The sequence below is a fragment of the Alligator sinensis genome, unplaced genomic scaffold (genome assembly GCF_000455745.1).
Source record: "Alligator sinensis unplaced genomic scaffold, ASM45574v1 scaffold182_1, whole genome shotgun sequence".
Classification (NCBI taxonomy): Eukaryota; Metazoa; Chordata; order Crocodylia; family Alligatoridae; genus Alligator; species Alligator sinensis.
Genome location: NW_005843293.1, coordinates 121,298 through 145,318, shown reverse-complemented (window position 1 = coordinate 145,318; position 24,021 = coordinate 121,298). Strand labels below are relative to the sequence as shown.

The 24,021-nt window shown below is 44.6% G+C and overlaps 3 protein-coding genes across 3 annotated transcripts; 2 read left to right on the top strand and 1 right to left on the bottom strand.

Moving 5' to 3' along the window:
• The first annotated feature begins 1,995 nt into the window (after window positions 1–1,995).
• On the top strand, window positions 1,996–4,501 carry LOC102383909 (claw keratin-like). Its single transcript, XM_006038246.1, has 2 exons — window positions 1,996–2,074; window positions 3,520–4,501. The coding sequence occupies exon 2, from the start codon at window positions 3,538–3,540 to the stop codon at window positions 4,093–4,095; it is 558 nt and encodes a 185-aa protein (XP_006038308.1). The 5' UTR covers window positions 1,996–2,074; window positions 3,520–3,537; the 3' UTR covers window positions 4,096–4,501.
• Window positions 4,502–9,664: 5,163 nt separating this feature from the next.
• LOC112548572 (scale keratin-like) lies at window positions 9,665–11,445 on the bottom strand. The gene is made up of 2 exons (XM_025194748.1): window positions 11,372–11,445; window positions 9,665–10,681 (listed from the first exon to the last, which is right to left on the bottom strand). Exon 2 carries the CDS (start codon window positions 10,658–10,660, stop codon window positions 10,091–10,093), a length of 570 nt encoding a protein of 189 aa, XP_025050533.1. The 5' UTR covers window positions 10,661–10,681; window positions 11,372–11,445; the 3' UTR covers window positions 9,665–10,090.
• Window positions 11,446–16,028: 4,583 nt separating this feature from the next.
• LOC112548573 (scale keratin-like) lies at window positions 16,029–17,796 on the top strand. Its single transcript, XM_025194749.1, has 2 exons — window positions 16,029–16,102; window positions 16,793–17,796. Exon 2 carries the CDS (start codon window positions 16,814–16,816, stop codon window positions 17,369–17,371), a length of 558 nt encoding a protein of 185 aa, XP_025050534.1. The 5' UTR covers window positions 16,029–16,102; window positions 16,793–16,813; the 3' UTR covers window positions 17,372–17,796.
• Window positions 17,797–24,021: the final 6,225 nt, after the last annotated feature.

Sequence of the window (24,021 nt, the reverse complement as noted above, 5' to 3'; positions counted from 1 at the left end):
AGTGTTAAACCCCATGGGGTTCCCAAAGGCACCTCAAAGGGCCAAAAAGGCACCTCATCATTTGTGGTATGAAGATTGCAACAATATTAGATTACATAGAAGAAGTCTGTGAAGAACAGAAAATTAGCACATGCATTTCATGCAGGAAAGTATTTTGAAACCACTTTGTCTGCATGCCAGCCAAGCTTTGTTCCTACAGAGACACTGGGCGTGTCTACATGTTCAATTAATGTGCGTGAATAAACTCCAGAGCGTATTGCTTCAGAGTTTATGCATGCACAGCACATGGAGCACAGGCAGAGCAGCCTCAACTGGCAGGCAGCCCCAGAGGTCAGCCTGCCAGCCCGGGGAGCTCTGCCTGGCTCAATGTGCTGTTGAAGGGCTATCAGGGGCAGAAGGGAGCTACGGCACAGATCTAGTCAACAGGAAACCCCTGAACTGAAGCTCCCTCATGTCCCAGCCAGCCAGGCAGCATTTGCACATGCATTGCTGTGGAGTTTTTTACATTCATTTATTCCCATCAAATAGGGGCACATGGCTAATTAGTCACCTGCTCTGTAAATGTCTCATGTAGATGCACTCACTGATGTTAAAATTATTCCCCACCCAGAGTTATGGTCAGGTTTAACCAAGACTGGGCATTTGGGTGGCACTAAGTCACATTCCCACCCCTTGCAAAAATAAATGGAACATACCTCTACTGAGTACTCTAGTCCCAACTCACATGGATCTGGAAATTGTGGGACATGCGTACCCAATCTTACCTTCTCCTTCCATCCCAAACATGCAAACGAATCCAAATCCCCTTCAAAGCTTTTCACCAGCCTCAAAGCATACTGGAAAGCTGAGCACAATTCAGATAATTCCAACGGAAAGGAAAATACAGTGGTTATTCAACATCACCACAACAACAAAAATGCAAGCTTTAAAAAAAGTCTCTTGAGAATAAGAACCAACCACGTACTTTAGATCTGCATGGGTTTTCTTTCCTCTCCTTGAATTGGTGTATGAGGTAGAACACATGAGATTTGGGACATAGTCAGAGATCCAGCTGATTGCATCCTTAGGTCACAAAAGGAAAAGCTAAATGTACTTTCAGTCCACTTTCTAGCATATGAGATAAAGGAGGATAAAAAAAAGAGTTCAAGTTAATTCCACTGGCTGGCAGAAATGAAAGCATCTCATTATGAAGTTAAATTCTTTGGGCCTTATTGACCATTGCCTTGCACATGCTACAATCAGCAGCACCAGGACACAGCGAAGGCAAAAATGGGTGTCAAGAATACAACCTGCTGATGAGTGTTACAGCCCAGAGGATTTTCAAAGGCATCTTGAAGGCCCCAAATACACTTTAAATATGACAATCGTTTTTGGGCCCCTGATCATCTTTGGCCATATAAGTGTAGATCCCTCCAGAGCTGAAAATCAATTTATATTTTGAAACTGAAATAAAGTGCTGCATACGCCTTATGTTTGTCCTGTGCCCAGAACTGAACCACACTGTTCTGACCTGATTCAAAGACAATTAATGTCATTGGAAAGATGTCTATGAATTGCTTTAGACATTGGACAAGTCTTACTTCAACAGCAGGAAGTGGAGACACCACACAGTACATTGAAAGAATTGAAGGACAAGAAGCTTGTACTCGGTAGCAGGCCGCGATGCCTAAAAATATCTGAGCCTGCTGAGATGGAGGATCTGAGACACATCACAACACAGACTTAAGAAATCTTAGCAAGTAAAGCCATTCTAATTCTTGCTGAAACTCTAAAGTAGATACAAAGATGTCTGGAATTCATGCTTGAAGATGAAAGAAACCTCTATTGCTATGTAACATGTAACACCTTTTTCCCATAGGCATTTGAATAAGGTAATAAGTACAAACATTGAGCAAAACAGTTTAATCAGTTTGAGGAGTTACACGTGCAGCAATTTGCTGTGTCAGCTAATTAGCTAATTGTGCAAAAAAATGTGTCTCAGATCCTCCAGGCAGTCAGATAAATTGTATATAAACGCTCTCATCTCAGAGCTTTTCCATCCACTTCTCTTGCCTTATTCTCCTTGGTGAATCGGGTAAGTTTGATTCCACTTCTTCTATTTATCTCTGTTGATAGTTGAACGTAGACCTGAATCTTCCATTCATGCTGTGCAATTCTTAGCAATGTTAGATTAATTCTCTCCATATGAGTCTTTTCTGGTCCTGCTCAGTTGCAAGTGCTGGTGAGTGAAGGATTTCAAAAGATAAAGTAGATGTTCCTCCCAAATGCAGAAGTGTTTGAGGGATCTATTTCCCATTGGTTCAAATACAGGCATTTAAATCTATTGAATGGTGTTGGAAATCTCAGATTACAAGTATTTTATTGCTACAGAGAACTCTTTTACTGCTTTAGAAAATAAAGGATGGATAAGATATGCATTCCAGAGAGCTTTGGTTTTGACCATGGAGGATTTGGCTCTTCTTACAGTTATGATATAGAAATGTTTTTTCAGGTTTTAATCTAGTTCTCGTGTATGAATGAAATCTATTTATATATAAAATCTATCCTCTTCCTTCAAGACAAAACCAACTTCTACCTTCATGGTACAGCACTAGGGAAAAAACCTTTCATTATGGGCAGCTTTTATTCATGATAATATAGTTGCTCTGATGTATGTAGCTCTGGATTTTAGCAGAAAAGAATATTGGACTAGAAACACCACTGGGCAAATAAGTTATTATAAATACTATGTTGCTATACTTAAAATTAGTCATTTTAGATACAGCTATTTGGATGGTATCAACCATTATGTCTCCAATGAATTCAAGAGAATTGCATTAATTTGCACAACCTGAGGACATAAACCTGTTTTCTTACCAAGAAAACATTCTTCTTTTCATTAGAAAGAGTTGCCAACTCACAAGCTTTGCAATCCAATTTGTTGAGCTACATCTTTGAAAGGCCTCAACATCATAAATATCATCTCTAAACTTTCTATGCTCTAGTTATTAGAAAAAAGGATTTAAAATACTAAGCCTCACAACTTGGATAGTTCTGTACATTGGGTATTTATTAATTACAGTTTGTTTCTTGAAACACTAGCCCTAATCCTGAGACTGTCCTGATCCTGATACTTCATCTTTTTGTGGGATTTACCAGAACAGTTGCAGGGACCTGAAGATCACAGAGCTGGAAAGAGAGTAGTTAGCATTGCAGTGTAGCACAGGGAACTAACCCAAGGAGACTTGGAGACCATGGGTGATCTGGTGGTGAAGTCACTGGATTGGGATGCAGGCAATGTGCACTGCATGCCCCACTCTGCCAAGAGTATCTTGTGCCATTTTGGACAAGTTCTTTGGGGCTAAATTGTCAAGAGCATGCAGGTCACCTGTATGACTAGCACTAGCTAAAACCTGAGATATAATATCATCCATCCAGAGCTCTACACACTCTCCATTTACCCAGAATCTGAGCTTCAAACCTCTTTCCCCAGTGAAACTTGTGAGTTTCATTTAATCTACTCCCTACTGTCTCTTTCAGGTTTTCCTCCATCCCAAGATGTCCTGCACTGACCTGTGCTACCCATCAAGTGGGATTGCCTGCCCAAGGCCCTTTGCTGACAGCTGCAATGAGGCCTGTATCAGGCAATGCCCTGACTCAAGAGTAGTGATACGGCCACCACCAGTTGTCGTGACCCTCCCAGGACCCATACTCAGCAACTACCCTCAGGACAGCATCGTGGGATCCTCAGGAACGCCTCTTGTGGGCCATGGAGCTGCTGGGGGAACTGCCCTGTCTGGGGGCTCCACTGGTCCTGGGGGAGCTCTTGGTTATGGAGGCATATATGGGGGCTTTAGTGGTTATGGGGGCCTTGGTGGTTATGGGGGCCTTGGTGGTTATGGGGGTCTTGGTGGTTATGGGGGCCTTGGTGGTTATGGGGGCCTTGGTGGTTATGGGGGCCTCTGTGGTTATGGAGGCTGGGGTGGCTATGGAGGCTGGGGTGGCTCATGCTATGGTCTTGGCACTGGTTTCGGTTATGGAAGATGTTACAGCCCTGCATATTGCAGCCCTTACTATTCCCGTCGGTCCCGTTATGGAGTCTGCACACCATGCTAAACCCAGGAGGATTATCCACAGAACATGAAACTACCAGGAAATTAAAAGCAAGACACAGATTGATGGCTGAAATCATAGTTATGGCTTTCTGAGGTGCCGGGCACTGCCAACTCCAGTTAAAGTTAGAGGAGCTTTGCATACTCTTGAAATCTATTTATGTCTGTAGATTCTTTACTTTATGTCTGAAGCCTTCCAAGCTAGTTCTCTTGCTCTGTTAAACAGCCTTTTTACATAAAAATGACAATGAGTAGAAGTGGAGCATCAAACTTCAGTGGAAGCAAAGAACAAAGACGATCTTGTTGGAGCATGTGATTGGCTGTTGTTCTTACTGAAACCTTGATTGTATATTCTTTATACTCTGCTTTTGTTTCTCTTTATATTCTCATTAAAATTATACTGCATTATAGCATCAGCCTTCTTGTAGTTTTTCTCTCATCCATTTTTCACCAATACTATTCAGTGAAGCTCAATCCCCTGCAGATTATCAATACTTGAAGTCAAGACCATAAGCAAGAGGAGGATCTGGTTCATTAAGTGGTCACTATAACTGTTCTGGTTTTCATCAGCAGGCTGAATTTCCTCCTTGTTGCACATAATTCAGTACAGTAGACCCCTGATTTATGCAAATATTGCATTCTGGGGGAATTTCGTGTTGGGACAACTTTCCCCATAGGAAATAATAGAATAGTGAGGGGTTGCATACCCCAGACATACCTTAGTCATAGCTTTTTTTTAGTGGAATTGCCTTTAGGAGGCATGTCTAGTGGCACAATGATGACACAATGGAGGCACAGCTCCTCTTGATTCCACCTGCAAATCTTGCGACCATTCGTGTATATACACGAATGACACACATCTCAAGGGGCATTTCCCAGTCCGGACCCTAATAAAAAAATCACATAAACGTGAGACATGCGTGATTTCAACGTGTAAGTTGAAATCACGTAAATTGGGGGTCTACTGCACACCTGTTAGTGATAATTTTCCTTTCTGGAGATATGAGCTTACACACCTGTGAGGAAAGAGAAGAGCCCCAGAGAAGTAAATTGGTACCACCTGAATGGCAAAGAACTCCTCAGGGCTCATTCTTCACATGGTATTTCAGGAGGGGAGGGGAGGGGGAATCAGCCAGAACTCCAGGATAAAAGCAGACCTGGGACAGGCAAAAAGGGGACTCCAGAAACTAGAAGTGGCTGACTCAGGCAGAGAGATGGCAGGGATAGCTGAAGGCACTGAGAAAGCAATGAAGATCGGGTTTAAGAGAAGCAGCTCTGTGAAGGGAGCTGCTAGGAGAGAGAACCCTGAAGGAAATACCCCAGTGGGGCAGTTAGAGGGTACCGTAAAGACCCTAATAGCAGGGCTGAAGAAAAAGGGGACCATAAAGTTGGGAATATAAAGGCAAGATAAGTGCCAATTTGTTTTCATTCTCCTTTTTGTTAGAGCAAGAGGGAAGTCATCCCAGATAGATAGTGCATTTGCAACTATCGGGACAGTAGGCCAGTAAAATAACTGGCTAGGATTAGTGGCAGGACTGTGCAAGGCTCCAAGCCAGGTGAAGTACAACTGGGCCCCTCAGGACTATTGATTGGCCAGACCTAGAGACTCACAGAACATTTGTACTGCTCAGAGGCAGATTGCTGAGATGGCTGAATTAACACTCAGTGGAATGGGTGAGGGATGTAAGGGTTGGTGGAGCCCTCACTACACTAAGACAGATTTCAAGAGCGAAAGCATCAAAACCCACACACCCCGGCATTCTATTTTCTCCCATAACAACAAGTCATGGCAGGAGAGATTGTGGACACGTGGGACAGTCCAGCAAGACGTTGTGGTGGACTTTAGCCCACTAGCTGAGATGTTAAAACTGTCTTGGTGCAGAAGACAGAGTAAGAAAGAAAAAAAAAAGAAAACCGTTCAGACAAGGTGATGAGCACCAGAGATTGACAAAAAATAGAATGATAAAGACAAGCTTCTACTCCAGATAGGGGTGGTTTTTGGTGTGAAAGCCAATTCCCTGGCTAAAAAATAACAAAACCCAACAAACGGGGAGAAAAAGTTTATCGAAAAACATTCAACATGAAGATATTTTTCTACTTAAATATTGTTTGCTTGGGGCTTAGAATTATTACCTAGAATATGTGATTTGATCCCTTTTTCACCATTTCTAGGGAATATTTAACAGTGCTCAAATGCTAACTTCAGGAAAGATCTTCCCTTGTAGTTGATTTTTTTTTTATTTTCCTCCAACTAAGGCTCTATTAATATGCTATAAACCTGTGGCCTCTTCAGTCCTCCACAAAGGATCCTTCTAATCTAAACTGATACAGATTTATGCCTAATTCTTTCAAAGTAACCCTGGTTTAGAATCATAGAAAATTAGGGTTGGAAGGGACTTCAGGAGGTCAACTATAGGCAATTATAGTCTATCCACTCCTTTTTCACATGCGTGTCAAGGTTTGTTACAATGGCATTGAACATGCCATCTGTCCAGGACCATAGTCGCAGCACCCTAAGGCACAGAATTTTTAATATGGCCAGAATTTACAAGTGCTAAGTGTAGGGGTCCCTACTATCTCCAAAGACATGTCAAGACTAAAAGTGAATATTTTCATGTTCTACCACATTTTAAAAACTCCTCACATATTTCCAGAACCTCTCTGAATGCCACAACTACATTAGCATTCACACCATGGCTGCCATGCCAACCCCATGTCCTGGAGTCTATACTATTGCTTCAGGAAGCATTGGAAAACATCAAGGGTGCCCAAAGATTTTTTTTCCCTAGGGTAATTTCTTAGGGCGATGATGAAAAAGTTAAAATGATGGCAGAGTTGGCTGTTTCCTTGGCTAAGAAAAATGTTAGCTATCTTAAGTTATCTTAAGTTCTACTAACTTTGAGGTTGGCCTACTTGAGAAAGAGCTTGCCTATATTCTTACTGTTGCTGTTCTCCATTCCATTGTGGAGAGTACAGTCTGTCAGATTCCTGCTAAGGGCATCAGTGGAAGAGGGTATGGAGAGAGCATTTGGAGACATTAAGTTCTTATAATATTTTCTGGTGCAGCAGCACTTTCATTTCAGACAATCTCCATGTGCCCCAAATGTGCCTACCTCAGCAATGATGTATTTTTTTTTTAAATGTAATTGCTCATATTCTGATACCAACATTGAATGAAGCAGCTAAATGAATCAAGAGCAGTGAGAAACTACCCAAAGTTTCAAGTAGCCTCAAGGGAGACTTGTACATGTCACAGGGTTTAATCCTCATTAAATTAAATAGGTTTATACAATTTAAACATGTTTATTTTGGAGTGTCACGTCAGTGTTTGCATGTATTAGTTTTTCAAATGAATTATGCCTGGCCCCTGGCTGGCACCACAGGTGAGTGGGATGGTCCTGCACTGCCACCCTGTCTCAGGGTCCCCCACCCCATGCCCTGCCACACACCTGTGGGAGCAGGAAGCTGGCACATGGAACAAGAGGGAAAAAAGGGTGGCAGCAATTTGGAAGTGGCAGTAATTAGAAGGGATGAACTAAAAAAAGGTGCAGCACCATCTGGTGGACAAAGAGGCTCATTTACAGGTCTTTGAATGACTTTATGTTTCCACACAACAAATCCATGGATGCAAGACTTTAATTCCTGATGAGTGAAACTAAACTACATTGGAAGAGTTTTTAGTTTAATGCACCAGAAAGACTTTTAAAGCATCTGGAAATCCCACTTGTGCAAACAGTCACACCATTGCAGCACAAGAAAGGGCTAAAAAACGTGGAGTGTACAAACACTCATAACACATTTCAAATGCAACTGTGGGTGGATAGGAATCATAGAATCATAGAAAATGAGGATTGGAAGGCACCTCAGGAGGTCACATCTAATCCAACCCCCTACTCAAAACAGGACCAGCCCCAGCTACATCATCCAAGCCAAGGCTTTGTTGAGTCAGATCTTAAAAACCTACGGAAATTCTACACCGAAACCCAGAATAATGAATGTTCATCCTACTGTGATATTCTCAGCTAAGCATGATAATGAAGATGGATAAGTAACTCAAACAGGTATGAACTGCTTTATTCACCTCAAAGCTCTCTTATTCTCCTACCCTGGCATACCTGCTACTCTCTGCCAGGATAAATAGACCCACAGTATTGAAAAAAAAACTGGTAGAGTGGTTTAATCTCAAATACTAGCACATGCCATTCACAGTACCAATGGGAAGGATATTGCATTCTTAGATACCAAGTGAGAGGTAGGTTGGAGGGATCTTGTGTGTGTGTAATATGGGCTCAAAAATATCCTGAAAAGGATTCAAACTGAATTGACATAGAGGGCCTAGACAATTCCACTCTCCATATAAAGAGTCTAATTAATCCATCATATTTCAGTGTGTCTGTGGGAATGAAGCCATGCAGGCACCTCCAGCTGGCCCTCTGCACAAAAGAGCATTTTACCCACAAGGATTTCTAAACAAAGGATGGATCAAGAAGGATCACCATCCATGATTTGGGCACTGTCAGGGCTCATTCCAGCTGTCATTAATCATCATCTGGCAGGGGATGGTACTGCATGGGTAACACAGATCACTGCATGACACCTTTCTGTAATGGTAGGAAACCTGGAACCTTTATGGAGAGTCATGGACATCACACAGGATGCTTCACTATACCAGAAAATTAGCCCCAACTCTCTTGCATGGTGTAACTGCTCTTCAGCCCTCTACTACATGGTGTAACTGCTCTCTTGGTGTAACTGCTCTTCAGCTGCAAAGCCAAGAAAATACTCCTTCCTCTCCACTGCTGCCTTGTCCAACCACTTTGGGGCAGGGACTGCTTCATAATTTGTTTCACCATGCTCAACACAACTGGGACCTGATGACCCTGTGGCTTCTCACATAGCAGTACATTAGAAATAACAAGGCGCACAATAAGTAGGTGTGCGCATGTTTTACTTCCACTTTTTATGTGACTCATTGGATGGCTTGAGGCAGCTCAAATGAGCTGCCTCAAGCAGCTTAGCTCCAAATTTCTTCTGATGAAGCTGAAATAAAACTACATTATTCAGCCTGGGAATTTGAAGGGAAGTGTAATTGTGGGTGTTAACGCTAGGTAGAATATCCATAAGATCATGGAGTGTTCCATGTATAATGCAACACACAGTGAAGCAGGGATCAAACCCAGATCTTTCAGGTGATGGCTCTAATCACTAGGCTGCAGTCATGCTCCTTCCTCTTTTCTCTATGATAACATATTAACGAGGGCTCTGTCCCCTTCAGTGGTAGAGGTTCCACAAGACAGACCAGGGAGAAAAGGGAATGCAATGTTTTTACAACCTCTCGAATACTCCGAGGGTCTACCAGACTGTCATAAGTACTCTAGCACTAATATCCTACAATAGACACTTGGGGTCTTCTGGTAATGAAGGGTTTCATTCCAGACACCCCCTTTCAAGGCAGTGCAGGGGTGGAGGCGACCTGTAATCTTCCCTGACAGATTTCTGGAGTTTGGGGTATTTTTTCCACAAGGATTTCTGAACCAAAGGATGGATCCAAAAGGAAAACCAAGAGGCTGATACTGTGATGCAGCAAAGCTTTAATGTGAACAAGAAAGGGAGTGTACATATGCAGAGGGAGAAGAATTTCAACACAGGCAGCAGCCAATCTTTGCTCCAAGGGGACGACAGTGTCCATACGAAACGTTCTTCCTTCAGGCTTGTGGCTGCCAGGATTGGCAATCGTGTCAAATGGGAAAATCACGAGAGAAGCAGGACCAAGATGCAGATTCCCTTGGGTCAGACAGTGAAGGTAAAGTGGAACATGAGAAAGACACATGCGGGCTTGATTCGAGGAGATGCTGAGCGCTTACATCTCCCATGAATTAACACAGGCGCTGGAGGTGCTCAGCACTCTGGAATCCCCTTGCCCATGACCGCGCCTAGCAATCCATTTCTGGCTCTTGGTTTAATGCCTTGGCCTTGCTCTGGGCACGGCCCTGCTGAGTTTAGCATGGCCCGCAGCTTCCAGAGAGGAACCTGTTGTACCGGCGGTAAGAAAAAGGTCTGCAGTATCCAGAGCCAAATCCCGAATAGCCAGAGCCGCACAGTCCCCCATAACTGCTCAAGCTACGGGAGCCATAGCTGCCCCCATAGCTCCCATAGCCCAGACCATCCCCATAGCAAAGACCCCCACTGTAACCCAGATTGCCTCCGTAACCAAGGCCAACACCATAACCAAGGCTGCCCCCATAACCTAGATCACTCCCATATCCCAGAGATCCCCCAGAAACCAGAGCTCCCCCTGAGCCCCCAGAAACCAGAGCTCCCTCTGATCCCCCATAGCCCAGGTAGCCTCTGGGGCTGTAGCCAACTGCTGGGACCCCTGCAGAGCCCACAACGCTGTCTTGTGGGTAGTTGCTGAGGATTGGGCCTGGGATAGTGACCACAGCAGGCGGCGGCTGGATCACCACTCTGGAGGCAGGGCCCTGTCTAACGCAGAGCCCGTTCCAGCTGTCAGCAATGGGTCTTGGGCGCGCCACGGCACCTGGGGTGTAACACTCATCGTAGCAGGACATCGTGGTGGGGTGGAGGTCAGCCTGCAAGGCAGCACCGAGAAGCAGACAAAAAGGAATGAGCAAGTGCCAGGGGGAAAAAACTTGCCTAATAAGCCCATCAGCACCAGACCCACCACTGTAGTTGGAGACATGCATGGCCAGCCAGACATGCTGGTAGCAGGAGTGGCAGGAGGGGCAGCAGATTGACAAGCTCATCCCCTAGCTGATGGGGAAATCCGGACCCCCAGTGCCACTCACTGCTCTTCCAGACCCTTTACTCTCAGGCCTCTCTCAACCAGCTCCTTTCAACTCTTCCTCCAACCTCCAGCCTCCCATCTCATTTCCTTTCACACAACAAAAATCATCAGTAAACCCTCCCTTGTTCCTGACCAGATCACTGGACAGAGCTCCAGGTTCCTAAAGGGGTGCAGCTCCATGGCAGGGTCTCATGAACCTGGAGAGCATCTGATTTTTAATGAAAATTCCCTCTGAATCTAAGTCCCTCCAGCCTGATCTCTGCGCAATATCCAACCCCAATTTACACAAGGGCAAACAGTGCCCAGATGTCTACTAGCTTCGCCCACCCCAGCAACAAGCGTGCAGCCTGCAGCTCCCAAGTGCAAAAGGAGTCTTAGTGGAAAGAAATGGCCCGTGCCAAAATCGACTCTACTCACAGCACCTTCGAGTACTAGTCCCCCAAGCAAGGAAGAGCCCGAGTGGAATCAGACTCACCCAGTTCACCAAGGAGAGTCAGGAAAGAGAAGCGGATGCAGGAGCCCAGGGTAGTGAGTGCTTTTATACACATCTCTGACCACTCACAGGAGCTGAGGACTCTTTTTTGCCTGAGGTCTTAATTAGCTGTAAAACCAATGGGTTGGAGGACAACTGAATTCTGCCTGCGAAGCAGTGCCACTCCCAGGCATTTAGGAAGGGTGTGGTGTGATGCCAACGACCAGTCAGTCGTCAGCATCCTTCCAGGGCATGCAGGGATACTTGAATAAGGCCTCAAGGTCATCCATAGCTTTATGGATACAAAAGGCACATATCCTTCAGGCCCCACTTGTGCCAACCAAAAGGGACTTAAAATGAAATATAAATGGTGCATAGGCCGTTGTTGGAGCCCTAAGCACTGGATGCACTTCATTCAGTGGTGATGAGAAACCCTGGTCCAGAGGAAAGTTTCTGCAGTGACCATAGTGTTTCAATCCTGGGCTCAGAGCAGTCACCAAAGCCAGCAGGAGAGGGCTCACCTTCCATGGGCTTGCCTCTGACTTGCCCTGGAAGGAACGAGCAGGGGGAAGGAAACAGAAGGGAGTTCTATCAAAAATGTCACATATAAATTACACTAATACGGGCTTTGACCATTGCTTTTGGAGGGGTCCGCCATACCCTGTTTGAGACATCTATGCCAGCATCGCTGTTTTTTTTTTAATGTGCTATTCCAGTTAAGTTTCTAGTACTAGGAAGGAAGGATAGAAGGAAACATTCAAGTATCCTTAAGACTCTTGATTATAGGTCTAGGGTCATAGGAATCATCAACATGGCCAGAGTTGCTTCAAAAGAATTGTCTTTGGAAATACTTAGAAAATAGCATCCTTTGGTGGTGTGGATGGGAGTAGCATAAGGCACATAAGAAGGGCAAACTATAAAATAGATTAATAGATTGAAATCAGAGAAACTGAATGCAACTTGCTTTCTCTTTCCCCTTTGAGATGCCTGCTTTGAGTGAAATATTGGTCTAGCCGAACAATAAGCCACTTCGGGGCTGATTGGAAGAAGCAAGGTGTAGATGGTAATAGATTTAAAGGGGAATGGCTGAGCAGGGTTCTGGATGTTTCCAAGCTCATCCAGGGAGTCTATTCATAACCCCAGCTCCAAAAGTTTCAAAATGATGAACAATTTCATTGGTGTCTCACCTGGAGAACTCTAAGGTCAGTACTGAGCACCTGTCTTCTGAAAAAGAACAAAAGGGGGGGTGGGGAAGGGGAAAGAACAGGGAAAACCCAAAAAAAGGAACAACAGATAAAAAAGCCCTCAGGAGAGATAAAGGAGAAAAAATGTGATAACTCTGCAGGTCAACTTGTTTATGAATCTGTTGCATGTCTATTAAAAATGTTGCAATCTTTAAACCATTAAATTATGCCTCAATTATGAGGTGCCTGTTTTGTGCCTTTGAAGTGTCTTTGGAAAATTCCTCAGGCCTGAACACTTAACACATCAGGGATGCTCTGACACTTCTTGAGGAGAAGGACTTTTAAACTGCTTCATAAACATTCATTAATGGTTCCTGGTTGTATTATTCTTATATTAAATGTTCGCGTCTGGATTTAAAACCCACAATATTATGCAATGGTATCACTTTACAGTGTGCGTGTCAAGGTCACTCCAGTCATTGGATTGAGTTTGGATGCCTGAAGGAAGGGGGAAGGAAGGACGATCAGAGGGTGAAGTCTTGATACTTGGATAAGTTAAAATAGTTATTCAGAAGCAACTACAAGGATTCGGGGCTCCTGACTTGAGACGCATGGATGTGGCCTGGTTTTCAGAGGAGATGGGGGCTCAGCACTCTTGGTTTAAAAGCAGACCTCAACTTTTTTGATTTCACAGTTACAAACCCTTTAAAATCCAGTGGGTCTCCGGATGGAAACCCAAGTTGCTAAGCTGTCTTGAAAACCCGTCTTCATTTTTCCATGCCTCCTGCTTTAACTCCCCAGACTATCCATCATCTTGCTGCCTCTACCTATCAGATCTAAATCCATAAGGGTGTTGGAAATAACTGAGAGTCAAAGAAATCTTGACTTTAGGTAGGCAACTTACTAAATAAATGCACAGACATTCCTTTCAAGAGCCAGGCCAGTCTTTTAAAACACAGAACAAGTCGAAACAAGTCACTGATACAGTTCGTCGGAAAACATGATTTACCATGAAGAGAGAAACACTCATCCAATGCAAACTGCCAGAGTATCAGTAGGTGCATCTACATGAGACGCAAAATGCACAGTAGACTTATTCTACCGCATATTACGTGTTATAGCAAAAGCCGTGCTAATGCGCAGTAGAATTAGTCAACTGTGCATTAGCATCACTAAAAAGGCATGTGCTGGTGCTACTGTGCAGTAGTGCTATTGAGTTAGTACGGCAGTTATTCCAAGTACTAAACGTATTTATTCCAGTTACTAAATTTAATGCGCAGTAACTATGGTGCATTAATGCATGTACAGATGTGCCCATGGAAGAAAGGCAGATTTTTACCAGCTGAGGATATGACCCGTAATCCTTACAAGGGCTGTTAAAAGAAATAAAGAATTACACTGTTAATAAACAACAAATAATTGTGAATTGCAGCGTTATAAATCATAACCAGATTACGGAAATGACCTTGATTTAATATATTAAGGTGATACTTTCATAACACAGGGCTGTCTAACTCCAGGTGCATATTTCTAATATAACAACAGCTTAACACTGCATTTACAAAGCACTAATGAGCATTCACTAATGAAGTGATTTTAAAGTTCTTATCCTCAAGAAGCATCAGGACATACCTGATAAGATTAGTGCCCAGGAGAATCCCGAAGGCACCAATAATGTTCAAAAAGGCACATCATGATTTAGAGATCACTTACAACAGGTGAGTTTCAGCAGTGCTGCCCCTAACAACTATGAAACAGGTAAATGTATAAATAAATGAAGGAGGCTGCACTCTGATTGATCTTCTACATTTCTTTCTTGAGGGTGTTGCCCCACTTAATTTTTTACAATTTCCTCACTTTTCCCGATTTTAGGGACAAGCTCAACACAGTCTCAGCGGGAGAGATGCAAACCAAACCAACCAAAAACTCCAAACCACAGAGCACTACTTTTTGGTCTCTCTTCTTTTGAGTACACTAATCTCCATTGTGTATTCAAAAGAAGAGACACCAAAAATCACTAGACATTTAGAAACTCGTGACTTCTTGTTTAGTTATTGCCTCTTGTGATGCTCTTGGGTAAAACAACAGTTTCTTTCCTTGTTAGCATGTACACCAGCTATGTTCAGCTCAGACAGTTCAACTTAAACCCACCAACTTCCATGACAACTCAAAGTGAGGGGAACCAGTACCCAGCTTTGCTGGGCTTGCTGGAGTCTTCATTAGGATTCCAGGTGTTCCTTGCAGCTTCCAAGCACTCAGAACTCAGTTTGCTCTTGGGTTGTGTGAAAAATTGCCCATTTCACACTAAGGAGCCCTTCTCATCTATCAAGTGCATAATAAATCTATTTCCCAGATTATTGGTGTCCATCTACACTGAAGCTGATTGGCTCAGATGCCTTACCTCAAATATATTAGCAGAGTATCAAAAACAGCACATATCTTGGTGTAGGCTAGTTTACTGACCTGCTGCAGGAAGTCCTCAATCTAAGTCTACCGTGATGGAGCCAAAGAGAATAAAAAGCCATTTTGGTAATTTGTCTTATACACTCTTAATTCCCTTTACAGTTTACCCTCCTTCTAAATCTCATAGTTTTCCAAACCAGGCTGCACCACTGCTGGTTGGAAATGATCCCAAAGGAAATCCTACTGAAGCCACACTGACCTTTCCTACAATTCCTACGCTTTGCCAATGCATCCTTTTGTCCTATGCTCCATTCCTAGCAATAGGCTCTTGGTTGAAATAGTGCATGTTGTTTTAAAACAGCGGTGATATGGTGGGGGTTGTCTCAACCTGGTGGCACTGGAGTCCTCCAGCAGCAATGGTCAGAGCTGGCATTCATTTGATTCCAGCACCAACATGCATGACTTCCATTTCTCTTAAGATCCCGGCTGGGATGTGACATGGGCATTGTGCTGAGAACCATGGACTGGGTGCCTTCCAGATGAACCATAAACCAGGACTACAAGTTAAGATTTGATAGGACTCCCCGCTGTTTCTTTCCCCTACTAGCACCTTCCAGGTGAAGTCAGAGGCAATCTTGCAGCAGGTCAGCCCTCTCCTGCAGGCTGTGATGGCTGCTCCAGGACCATGACTCAAAACCACTGGTAACAAAGCAAACCTTTTCCCAGACCCCTGTTTCTGATCCCAGGTAAGTAAAATGCAACCAGGGCTCTGGGCTCCAACAATATCTCATCTAAACCTTCTTTGGTTGGCTCAAGTGGGGCCTAAAGAATGCATACTCCTTCTCCTGCAGTTGTGTCGAGAGGGGTCGGAAGCCACCTTACGCAAGTGTCCCTGCATGCCCTGGAAGGATGCTGACGACTGACTGGTCGTTGGCATCACACCACACCCTTCCTAAATGCCTGGGAGTGGCACTGCTTCGCAGGCAGAATTCAGTTGTCCTCCAACCCATTGGTTTTACAGCTAATTAAGACCTCAGGCAAAAAAGAGTCCTCAGCTCCTGTGAGTGGTCAGAGATGTGTATAAAAGCACTCACTACCCTGGGCTCCTGCATCCGCTTCTCTTTCCTGACTCTCCTTGGTGAACTGGGTGAGTCTGATTCCACTCGGGCTCTTCCTTGCTTGGGGGACTAGTACTCGAAGGTGCTGTGAGTAGAGTCGATTTTGGCACGGGCCATTTCTTTCCACTAAGACTCCTTTTGCACTTGGGAGCTGCAGGCTGCACGCTTGTTGCTGGGGTGGGCGAAGCTAGTAGACATCTGGGCACTGTTTGCCCTTGTGTAAATTGGGGTTGGATATTGTGCAGAGATCAGGCTGGAGGGACTTAGATTCAGAGGGAATTTTCATTAAAAATCAGATGCTCTCCAGGTTCATGAGACCCTGCCATGGAGCTGCACCCCTTTAGGAACCTGGAGCTCTGTCCAGTGATCTGGTCAGGAACAAGGGAGGGTTTACTGATGATTTTTGTTGTGTGAAAGGAAATGAGATGGGAGGCTGGAGGTTGGAGGAAGAGTTGAAAGGAGCTGGTTGAGAGAGGCCTGAGAGTAAAGGGTCTGGAAGAGCAGTGAGTGGCACTGGGGGTCCGGATTTCCCCATCAGCTAGGGGATGAGCTTGTCAATCTGCTGCCCCTCCTGCCACTCCTGCTACCAGCATGTCTGGCTGGCCATGCATGTCTCCAACTACAGTGGTGGGTCTGGTGCTGATGGGCTTATTAGGCAAGTTTTTTCCCCCTGGCACTTGCTCATTCCTTTTTGTCTGCTTCTCGGTGCTGCCTTGCAGGCTGACCTCCACCCCACCACGATGTCCTGCTACGATGAGTGTTACACCCCAGGTGCCGTGGCGCGCCCAAGACCCATTGCTGACAGCTGGAACGGGCTCTGCGTTAGACAGTGCCCTGCCTCCAGAGTGGTGATCCAGCCGCCGCCTGCTGTGGTCACTATCCCAGGCCCAATCCTCAGCAACTACCCACAAGACAGCGTTGTGGGCTCTGCAGGGGTCCCAGCAGTTGGCTACAGCCCCAGAGGCTACCTGGGCTATGGGGGATCAGAGGGAGCTCTGGTTTCTGGGGGCTCAGGGGGAGCTCTGGTTTCTGGGGGATCTCTGGGATATGGGAGTGATCTAGGTTATGGGGGCAGCCTTGGTTATGGTGTTGGCCTTGGTTACGGAGGCAATCTGGGTTACAGTGGGGGTCTTTGCTATGGGGATGGTCTGGGCTATGGGAGCTATGGGGGCAGCTATGGGTCCCCCTATGGGGGACTGTGCGGCTCTGGCTATTCGGGATTTGGCTCTGGATACTGCAGACCTTTTTCTTACCGCCGGTACAACAGGTCCCTCTCTGGAAGCTGCGGGCCATGCTAAACTCAGCAGGGCCGTGCCCAGAGCAAGGCCAAGGCATTAAACCAAGAGCCAGAAATGGATTGCCAGGCGCGGTCATGGGCAAGGGGATTCCAGAGTGCTGAGCACCTCCAGCGCCTGTGTTAGTTCATGGGAGATGTAAGCGCTCAGCACCTCCTCGAATCAAGCCCGCATGTGTCTTTCTCATGTTCCACTTTACCTTCACTGTCTGACCCATGGGAATCTGCATCTTGGTCCTGCTTCTCTCGTGATTTTCCCATTTGACACGATTGCCAATCCTGGCAGCCACAAGCCTGAAGGAAGAACGTTTCGTATGGACACTGTCGTCCCCTTGGAGCAAAGATTGGCTGCCGCCTGTGTTGAAATTCTTCTCCCTCTGCAAATGTACACTCCCTTTCTTGTTCACATTAAAGCTTTGCTGCATCACAGTATCAGCCTCTTGGTTTTCCTTCCATAGATTTAGTAGATTTCATAGATTTTTAAGGTTGGAAGGGACCTTGGAAAATCATGGAGTCTGACCCCATGCCCCAGGGCAGGAAAGTGTGCTAGTTTCAGATGACCTCAGCCCGGTGGTTGTTCAGTCTCCTCTTAAAGACCCCCAAAGTAGGGGAGAGCACAAACTCCCTTGGAAACCCATTCCAGATTCTGGCAACCCTTACCAAAAAGAAGTTATTTCTAATGTCTAATGTGAATCTGCCCTCTGTCAGTTTGTGGCCTTTGTTTCTAGTTACTCCAAGGGGTACCCTGCTAAACAGAGTATCTCCTGTTCTTTGCTGCCCTTCCCACCTCCGATGAATTTGTAGACAGCCACCAGATCCCCTCTCAGCCTTCTCTTGTGGAGGCTGAAGACATGCAGGACCCTCAATCTCTCCTCATAGGACCTTTCCTGCAGGCCCCTAACCATTCAAGTGGCCCTCCTCTGCATGTTCTCAAGATCATCTCAAGGTTGAAATGTGGCACCCAGGGTTATCTCAAGGTTGAAGTGTGGCACCCAAAACTGGATGCAGTACTCCAGCTGAAGCCTTACCAATGCCGCATAGAGGGGAAGTATCACCTTTGTAGACCTGTTCATGATGCACCTGTTAATGCCTGGTAGAGTGTGCTTAGCTCTATTAATCACTATGTCACACTGTTGAATTATATTCCGCTTTGAATCAACTATGACTCCAAGATCTCTTTCTGCTGCTGTGCTGCTTAGAAGTTCACCCCCAAATCGGTATGTGTGTTGGTGATTCCTTCTCCCTAGGTGCAGCACTCTGCACTTATCTTTGTTGAACTGCATCCTGTTTTATTCTGCTCACCTTTCCAGCCTGTACAAATACACCTAGATCTGTTCCCTACCCTCCAATGTGTCTAATTTGCCCCATAATTTGCTGTCATCTACAAATTTGGTCAGTGTACTCTCGACACCCTCATCCAAATCACTGATGAAGATCCATTGACCCAAGGAATCCATCCTTGGTTCAGAAATCGTATGGGGGAAAAATACTCCAAACTCCAGAAATCTATCAGGGAAGAGTACAGGTCACCTGTACCCCCTCCCTGCCCTAAAAGAGGGTGTCTTGAATTAAACTCTTCATTACCAGAAGGCATCAAATGTCTATAGTAGGATATGAGTGCCAGTGTACTTGTGACAGTCTGGTAGACCCTACGAATGTTCAAAAGGTTATGAAAACATTGCATTCCCTTTTGTCCCTGGTCTCCATTTTCAAACCTCTACCATTGAAGGGGACAGAGCCCTTGTTAATATGCTATCATAGAGAAAAGAGGGAGCATGACTTTGTAGCCTAGTGATTAGAGCCATCACCTGAGAGGTCTGGGTTTGATCCCTGCTCCAACGCATGTTGCATTATACATGAAACACTCCATGACCCGACAAATATTCTACCTAACGTTAACACTTGCAATTATACTTCCCTTCAGATTCCCAGGCTGAAGAATATAGTTTTATTTCAGCTTCGTCAGAGGAAAATTTAAGCTGAGTGGCTATATGAGCTGCCTCAGGCCATTTGATGAGTCACATAACAAGTGGAAGTAGAATATGGGCACACCTACTTATTGTGGGCCTCGTTATTTTTAATGTATGTAAGTGAGAAGCCACAGGGTCATCAGGTCCCGGTTGTGCTGAGCATGGGAAAACACATTCTGAAGCAGCAATGGAAAGAAAGGAGTATTTTTTTGGCTTTGCAGCTGTAGGTCAGGCATGCCCAGAGAGTTAAGGCTAGGTTTCTGGTACATTGAAGAACTCTGGGTCATATCCACGACTCTTCAAAAACGTTCTAGGTTTCTTGCCATTGCAGAAAGATGTCTTGCACTACCCAGCAAGTTCCTCTCAGGACAGAGTAGTGAACTCTTCAGAAGCAAGTCTTGTTGGGAGCTGTCGGGTAGTCACCAGGAATGGACGTGCACTTTTAAGTCCTGATGATATCCACTGGCCCCTCAGGGAGGTTGCAGCCCACTTCTAGTCAGTCTAAGTGGGGCCAGTGCTCTCTTTTTTTTTCCTGCCACGACTTTGATGTTTACAGAATATTGATGAGAGGGAGGTGGTGATTACTCGCCTCCTCCTAGACCCACCACCAGGCTCCACCTGACTCCTGAAGCCTTGGGGAGGGAGTGGCCAAAAGGACTAACGAGAGACAATTTTCCTTCTTTTTTTTTTTTTTTTTTTTTATGTTTTCCTTTTTCCATTTTTTCTCCGAGGCTGCTGGGCAGTCTGATCCCAAGGGGAACTGGGCTCCTATTACTGTTTCAGGGCTCGTTGGGGTGTCATTCAGCTCCAGGCTCTCCCTACGCTCTCTGCTCATCACCGTCATGCTTGGCTTAATTGGCGGTGCGCGACCACTTAACAAGTGGTGGGGTTCCTGATGTTGGTTGAAGGGTGGGAGGGGAGGTCATCCCTGTCCTCCTCACCCTGGCCCGACTCAGCTCCCCTACCCCTGGGTCCAGCAGTGGGGATCTTTGAGTAGGATGGAGCTTTTCCCCTTTTCTCAGGGCAGTTTTCTGGCACCACTTAGAGCCTTTCTTACTGAAGCCGCTTCAGGTTCACTCGATGCTCAGCAGTCCAGGCTCCACCGTTCCACCAAACGAAAAAAAACCCGAAAACAAATGGAAAAAAAAAAGAAAACAAATGAAATTGACAGTTTTGGGGAGAAGGGATCCTCCTGCCTCTCATCTTCAACCCCATAACAGGGTCGCTGCCACTTCCTCAATGTCCAGCCTGATGCTTGCCATGTTCTCCAGGCATCTTTTTCCATTCTGGGCTCCCCGGTTCCTCTCTCTTCTCTTCTCCCATTGGCTGCCCTTCCTCCCCTCACTCTGCTGTTCACCACTGGATATCGCCCCGGCCGTGGATTGGCCCCTATCTGCTTCACCTGCCGAGGTGGTAAAGGTGGGCAGGGGCAGATAAGGAGCTCCCACTGCAGTGTGGAGATCACTACCCAGCAAAGTTTGCTATCCTGGCTGGGGTTGAGCCCCAGGTGAGTACCTTTCAAATCCTCACAGGAGCTCATACACAGTTCCGGGGGATCTTATTGTTTAGGTAGCTTATATTAGTAGTTTTCAACATGTGGTTCATGGAACCCTGGGGTCCACAGACTATGCCAAAGGGGTCTGCAAAAGATGACTATGACCAATCAAAACTATGGAAATATCCACGCTTACAGTTCAAAAGGGTCCGCAGCTCCACTCAAAATTTCCAGCCAGGCCTGCACCTCTGTTTGAAATTTTTTTAGTGGTCCACAAATGAAAAAAAGTTGAACACTACTTGTTTACATGGTTCCAGAAACTTGTGTAATTATGGCAGGTAATAAAGTTCTGGAACTTCAGAATCATCCCACAAATACTTTAGCTTTTATTCTTACATTTGGTACAACAGGTCCCACTGTGGAAAGCTGTGGGACACGTGAACCAAAGCAGGAATATTCACCAGACTAGGAACAATCAGGAAACATAAAAAAAAAAAAAAAATATTCACTACTTAGCTTCTCTGGGGCACATGATATATGAAGAGAGAATGAGGGAACTGGGCTTATTTAGTTTACACAAGAGAAGACTGAGGTGGGATTTGATAACAGCCGTCAACTACCTCCACCCAAAGAGGATGGATCTGGACTGTTGTCAGTGGTGGCAGATGACAGAACAAGGAGCAATGGGCTTAAGTTGCAGCAAGGGAGGTTGAGGTTGGATATTAGAAAAAAAACTTTCTCACTGGTGAAGCACTGGAACAGGTTACCCAGCAAGGTGGTGGAGTCTCCATCTTTGGAAGTTCTTAAGTCCCAGATGGACAAAGCCTTGGCAGGATGGTTTTAGTTAGGGCTGGTCCTGCTTTGAGAAGGGAGTTGGACTAGATAGGACCTCCTGAGGTCTTTCCAACCCTCATTTTCTATGATTCTATGAGTCCCAGCAATGGACTTCAGCAGTGATGGGCATTCCCCAAGACAATTAAAATTAATAGGAGCTGGGAGTACCCTGCAGCTCTGAAAACCAGGACCACACATGTCCTTTTCAAGCTGTAGTCTAGATTTCTGATCCAATGGCTTTCTAAGTTCCCTGCTTATATTGTGCTTTCTCCTATTTGATACCAAGGTAAGTGAGTTAAAATGAGTGAAAACAGTTGCAGCTGCAGATAAAGTGAGACAAAAATATACCTAGGAAGCATATGAACAGTTGTGGCATGTCTCTAAAAGATGGATATAATTCACTGTGCTCCATGTTATTTCTTCCTCCAGCTGTATGCATCAGTTCTTCTTTGCAATCAAATCATGCAACATCAAATTAGTGGTTTTCCTTTCCCCACCTTTAGCTGTAGGCAAATCACTGTGGGTTAAATTCCTTCTTGAACAGAGAGCTGTTATCAAGCCTATGTGCTACTCATATAGATGAACAATAACAATATTGATTCATAGCCCTATATAGGGGCACTTTTCTGATGCTATTGTGCAGGTCCTTGTTGCAGACAGGCAGTACTTTTGCATTCCAAATCAACCACAGGATGGAAATGAAATACCACACTGAAAATTACTTTCTCCACATACATACTATTTCTTTGGAATTTAGGGCAGAAATTTCCTACACAAAAAGTGATATTTATCTTTAAACTTTATAAGAACAGCCTTTCATGGCATGAGAAGGATGTCCTTAGTTTAACCTTTAAAATCTTAAGAATCTTTAAAGTATTTGATGTACTCATCCCAGTCACCAAAGAATCCCACAGCCTCATTTTCTCATTCATTTATGAATAAACTTCATTTTAGCTTTTAACACAAGATGACACATATGGTTTAAGTTGTGCTTAATCTTGATAAAGTTATAACCTCAGCTGAGACATGTTAAAGACAACATATTGTCCACAACATTCACTAACAAAATTAAAGTTGATTCATTCTTTCGCCACACCACTTTAACAACCCCTGGCATACCTCAAGTAGTCGTGAAAGCCCCAGTTGAGCACTGGATTCACAAACTAACATGTACCTCCATGCCCTGTTTGCTGCACTGTTACTTCAGTGAGCACTAGCAGTTGGTCTTTACTCTTTAAGGATTTGTCTGAACTCAGAAATGTTGTCTGGTCTGCAACAGGTTCAATTATTCCAAGTTAACAAGACCCACCTACATTCAGTCTCTTCCTAATCAAGGCATAATCCAAGTCTTTCTTCCCCACTCCTGCACAACCTTACCCTGCCTCATTGATACAATCCTTCCCTCCATCACTTCCCTCTGAATAAGGATAAGATTTTACCCTTCCTGAGCACGTGCAGGTGAATTAAGAGAACAAAGAACAGCAATATGGGAGATATCCCGAATTGTTTAGCAGTCATATCATGGAGAAAAAAATAGCTCATAACAGTGGCCTAGTTAACTCCACCTCACTAAAGCTGCTTTTACTTTGACTCCCTTTCTATATGGGGTCAACTGAATGGCAGTTACAAAACATTTCAAAAACAATATCCATAAAATGTTTACATGACATTTTAAAAAGAATATTATTAACCTATCTTACGGTTTTGTGGAAGGTAATTTATTACGGGCTACATAATGAACCTAGGATTCGGAGTAGAGAAATATTATTAAGCAGAATGTAATTTCCAGTGGAATCAACAATACTTGGTGACACCAGGTTGCTCTGTACTTGTGAATGCACAACTAACACAACCGTGCACCATTGGTCCTACTTTACCTTTCAAGACATAGCTCAAACAGGTACATACGTGGTCAGGTACATGGCCTTATGTCACACAGAAATTCAATTGCAAAAGGAGTGAATAGTTAGATCACTGATAATACAGACATGCGTTAAACCTACCTTTGTCATGGTTCATCAAGACAGCCACGTTCTTCAGGAATGAAGCAAAGGATAAAAACCAAGGAAAATTCACAGGAAAGATAGGGATAAAGTTTAAATTAAAGGGAAGGGTGGTTATGGAATAAGGTCTCTGTATCAATTAAGCAAATGAAGTCTGATCCAATTAGCAAACAGATGGAAGACAACCCCTGCAATAATTTTGAATATATGCTTAATTTAATATAACTGGATACTGGCAGCTATTAGATCTCCCAGGATATTTCAAAATCATTACATATTTGGAAAATGGAAAGTTTAAAACATGGCTTTTCCCCCCTAAAACCTTGAAATGAGGGAACTCTTCACCAAATAA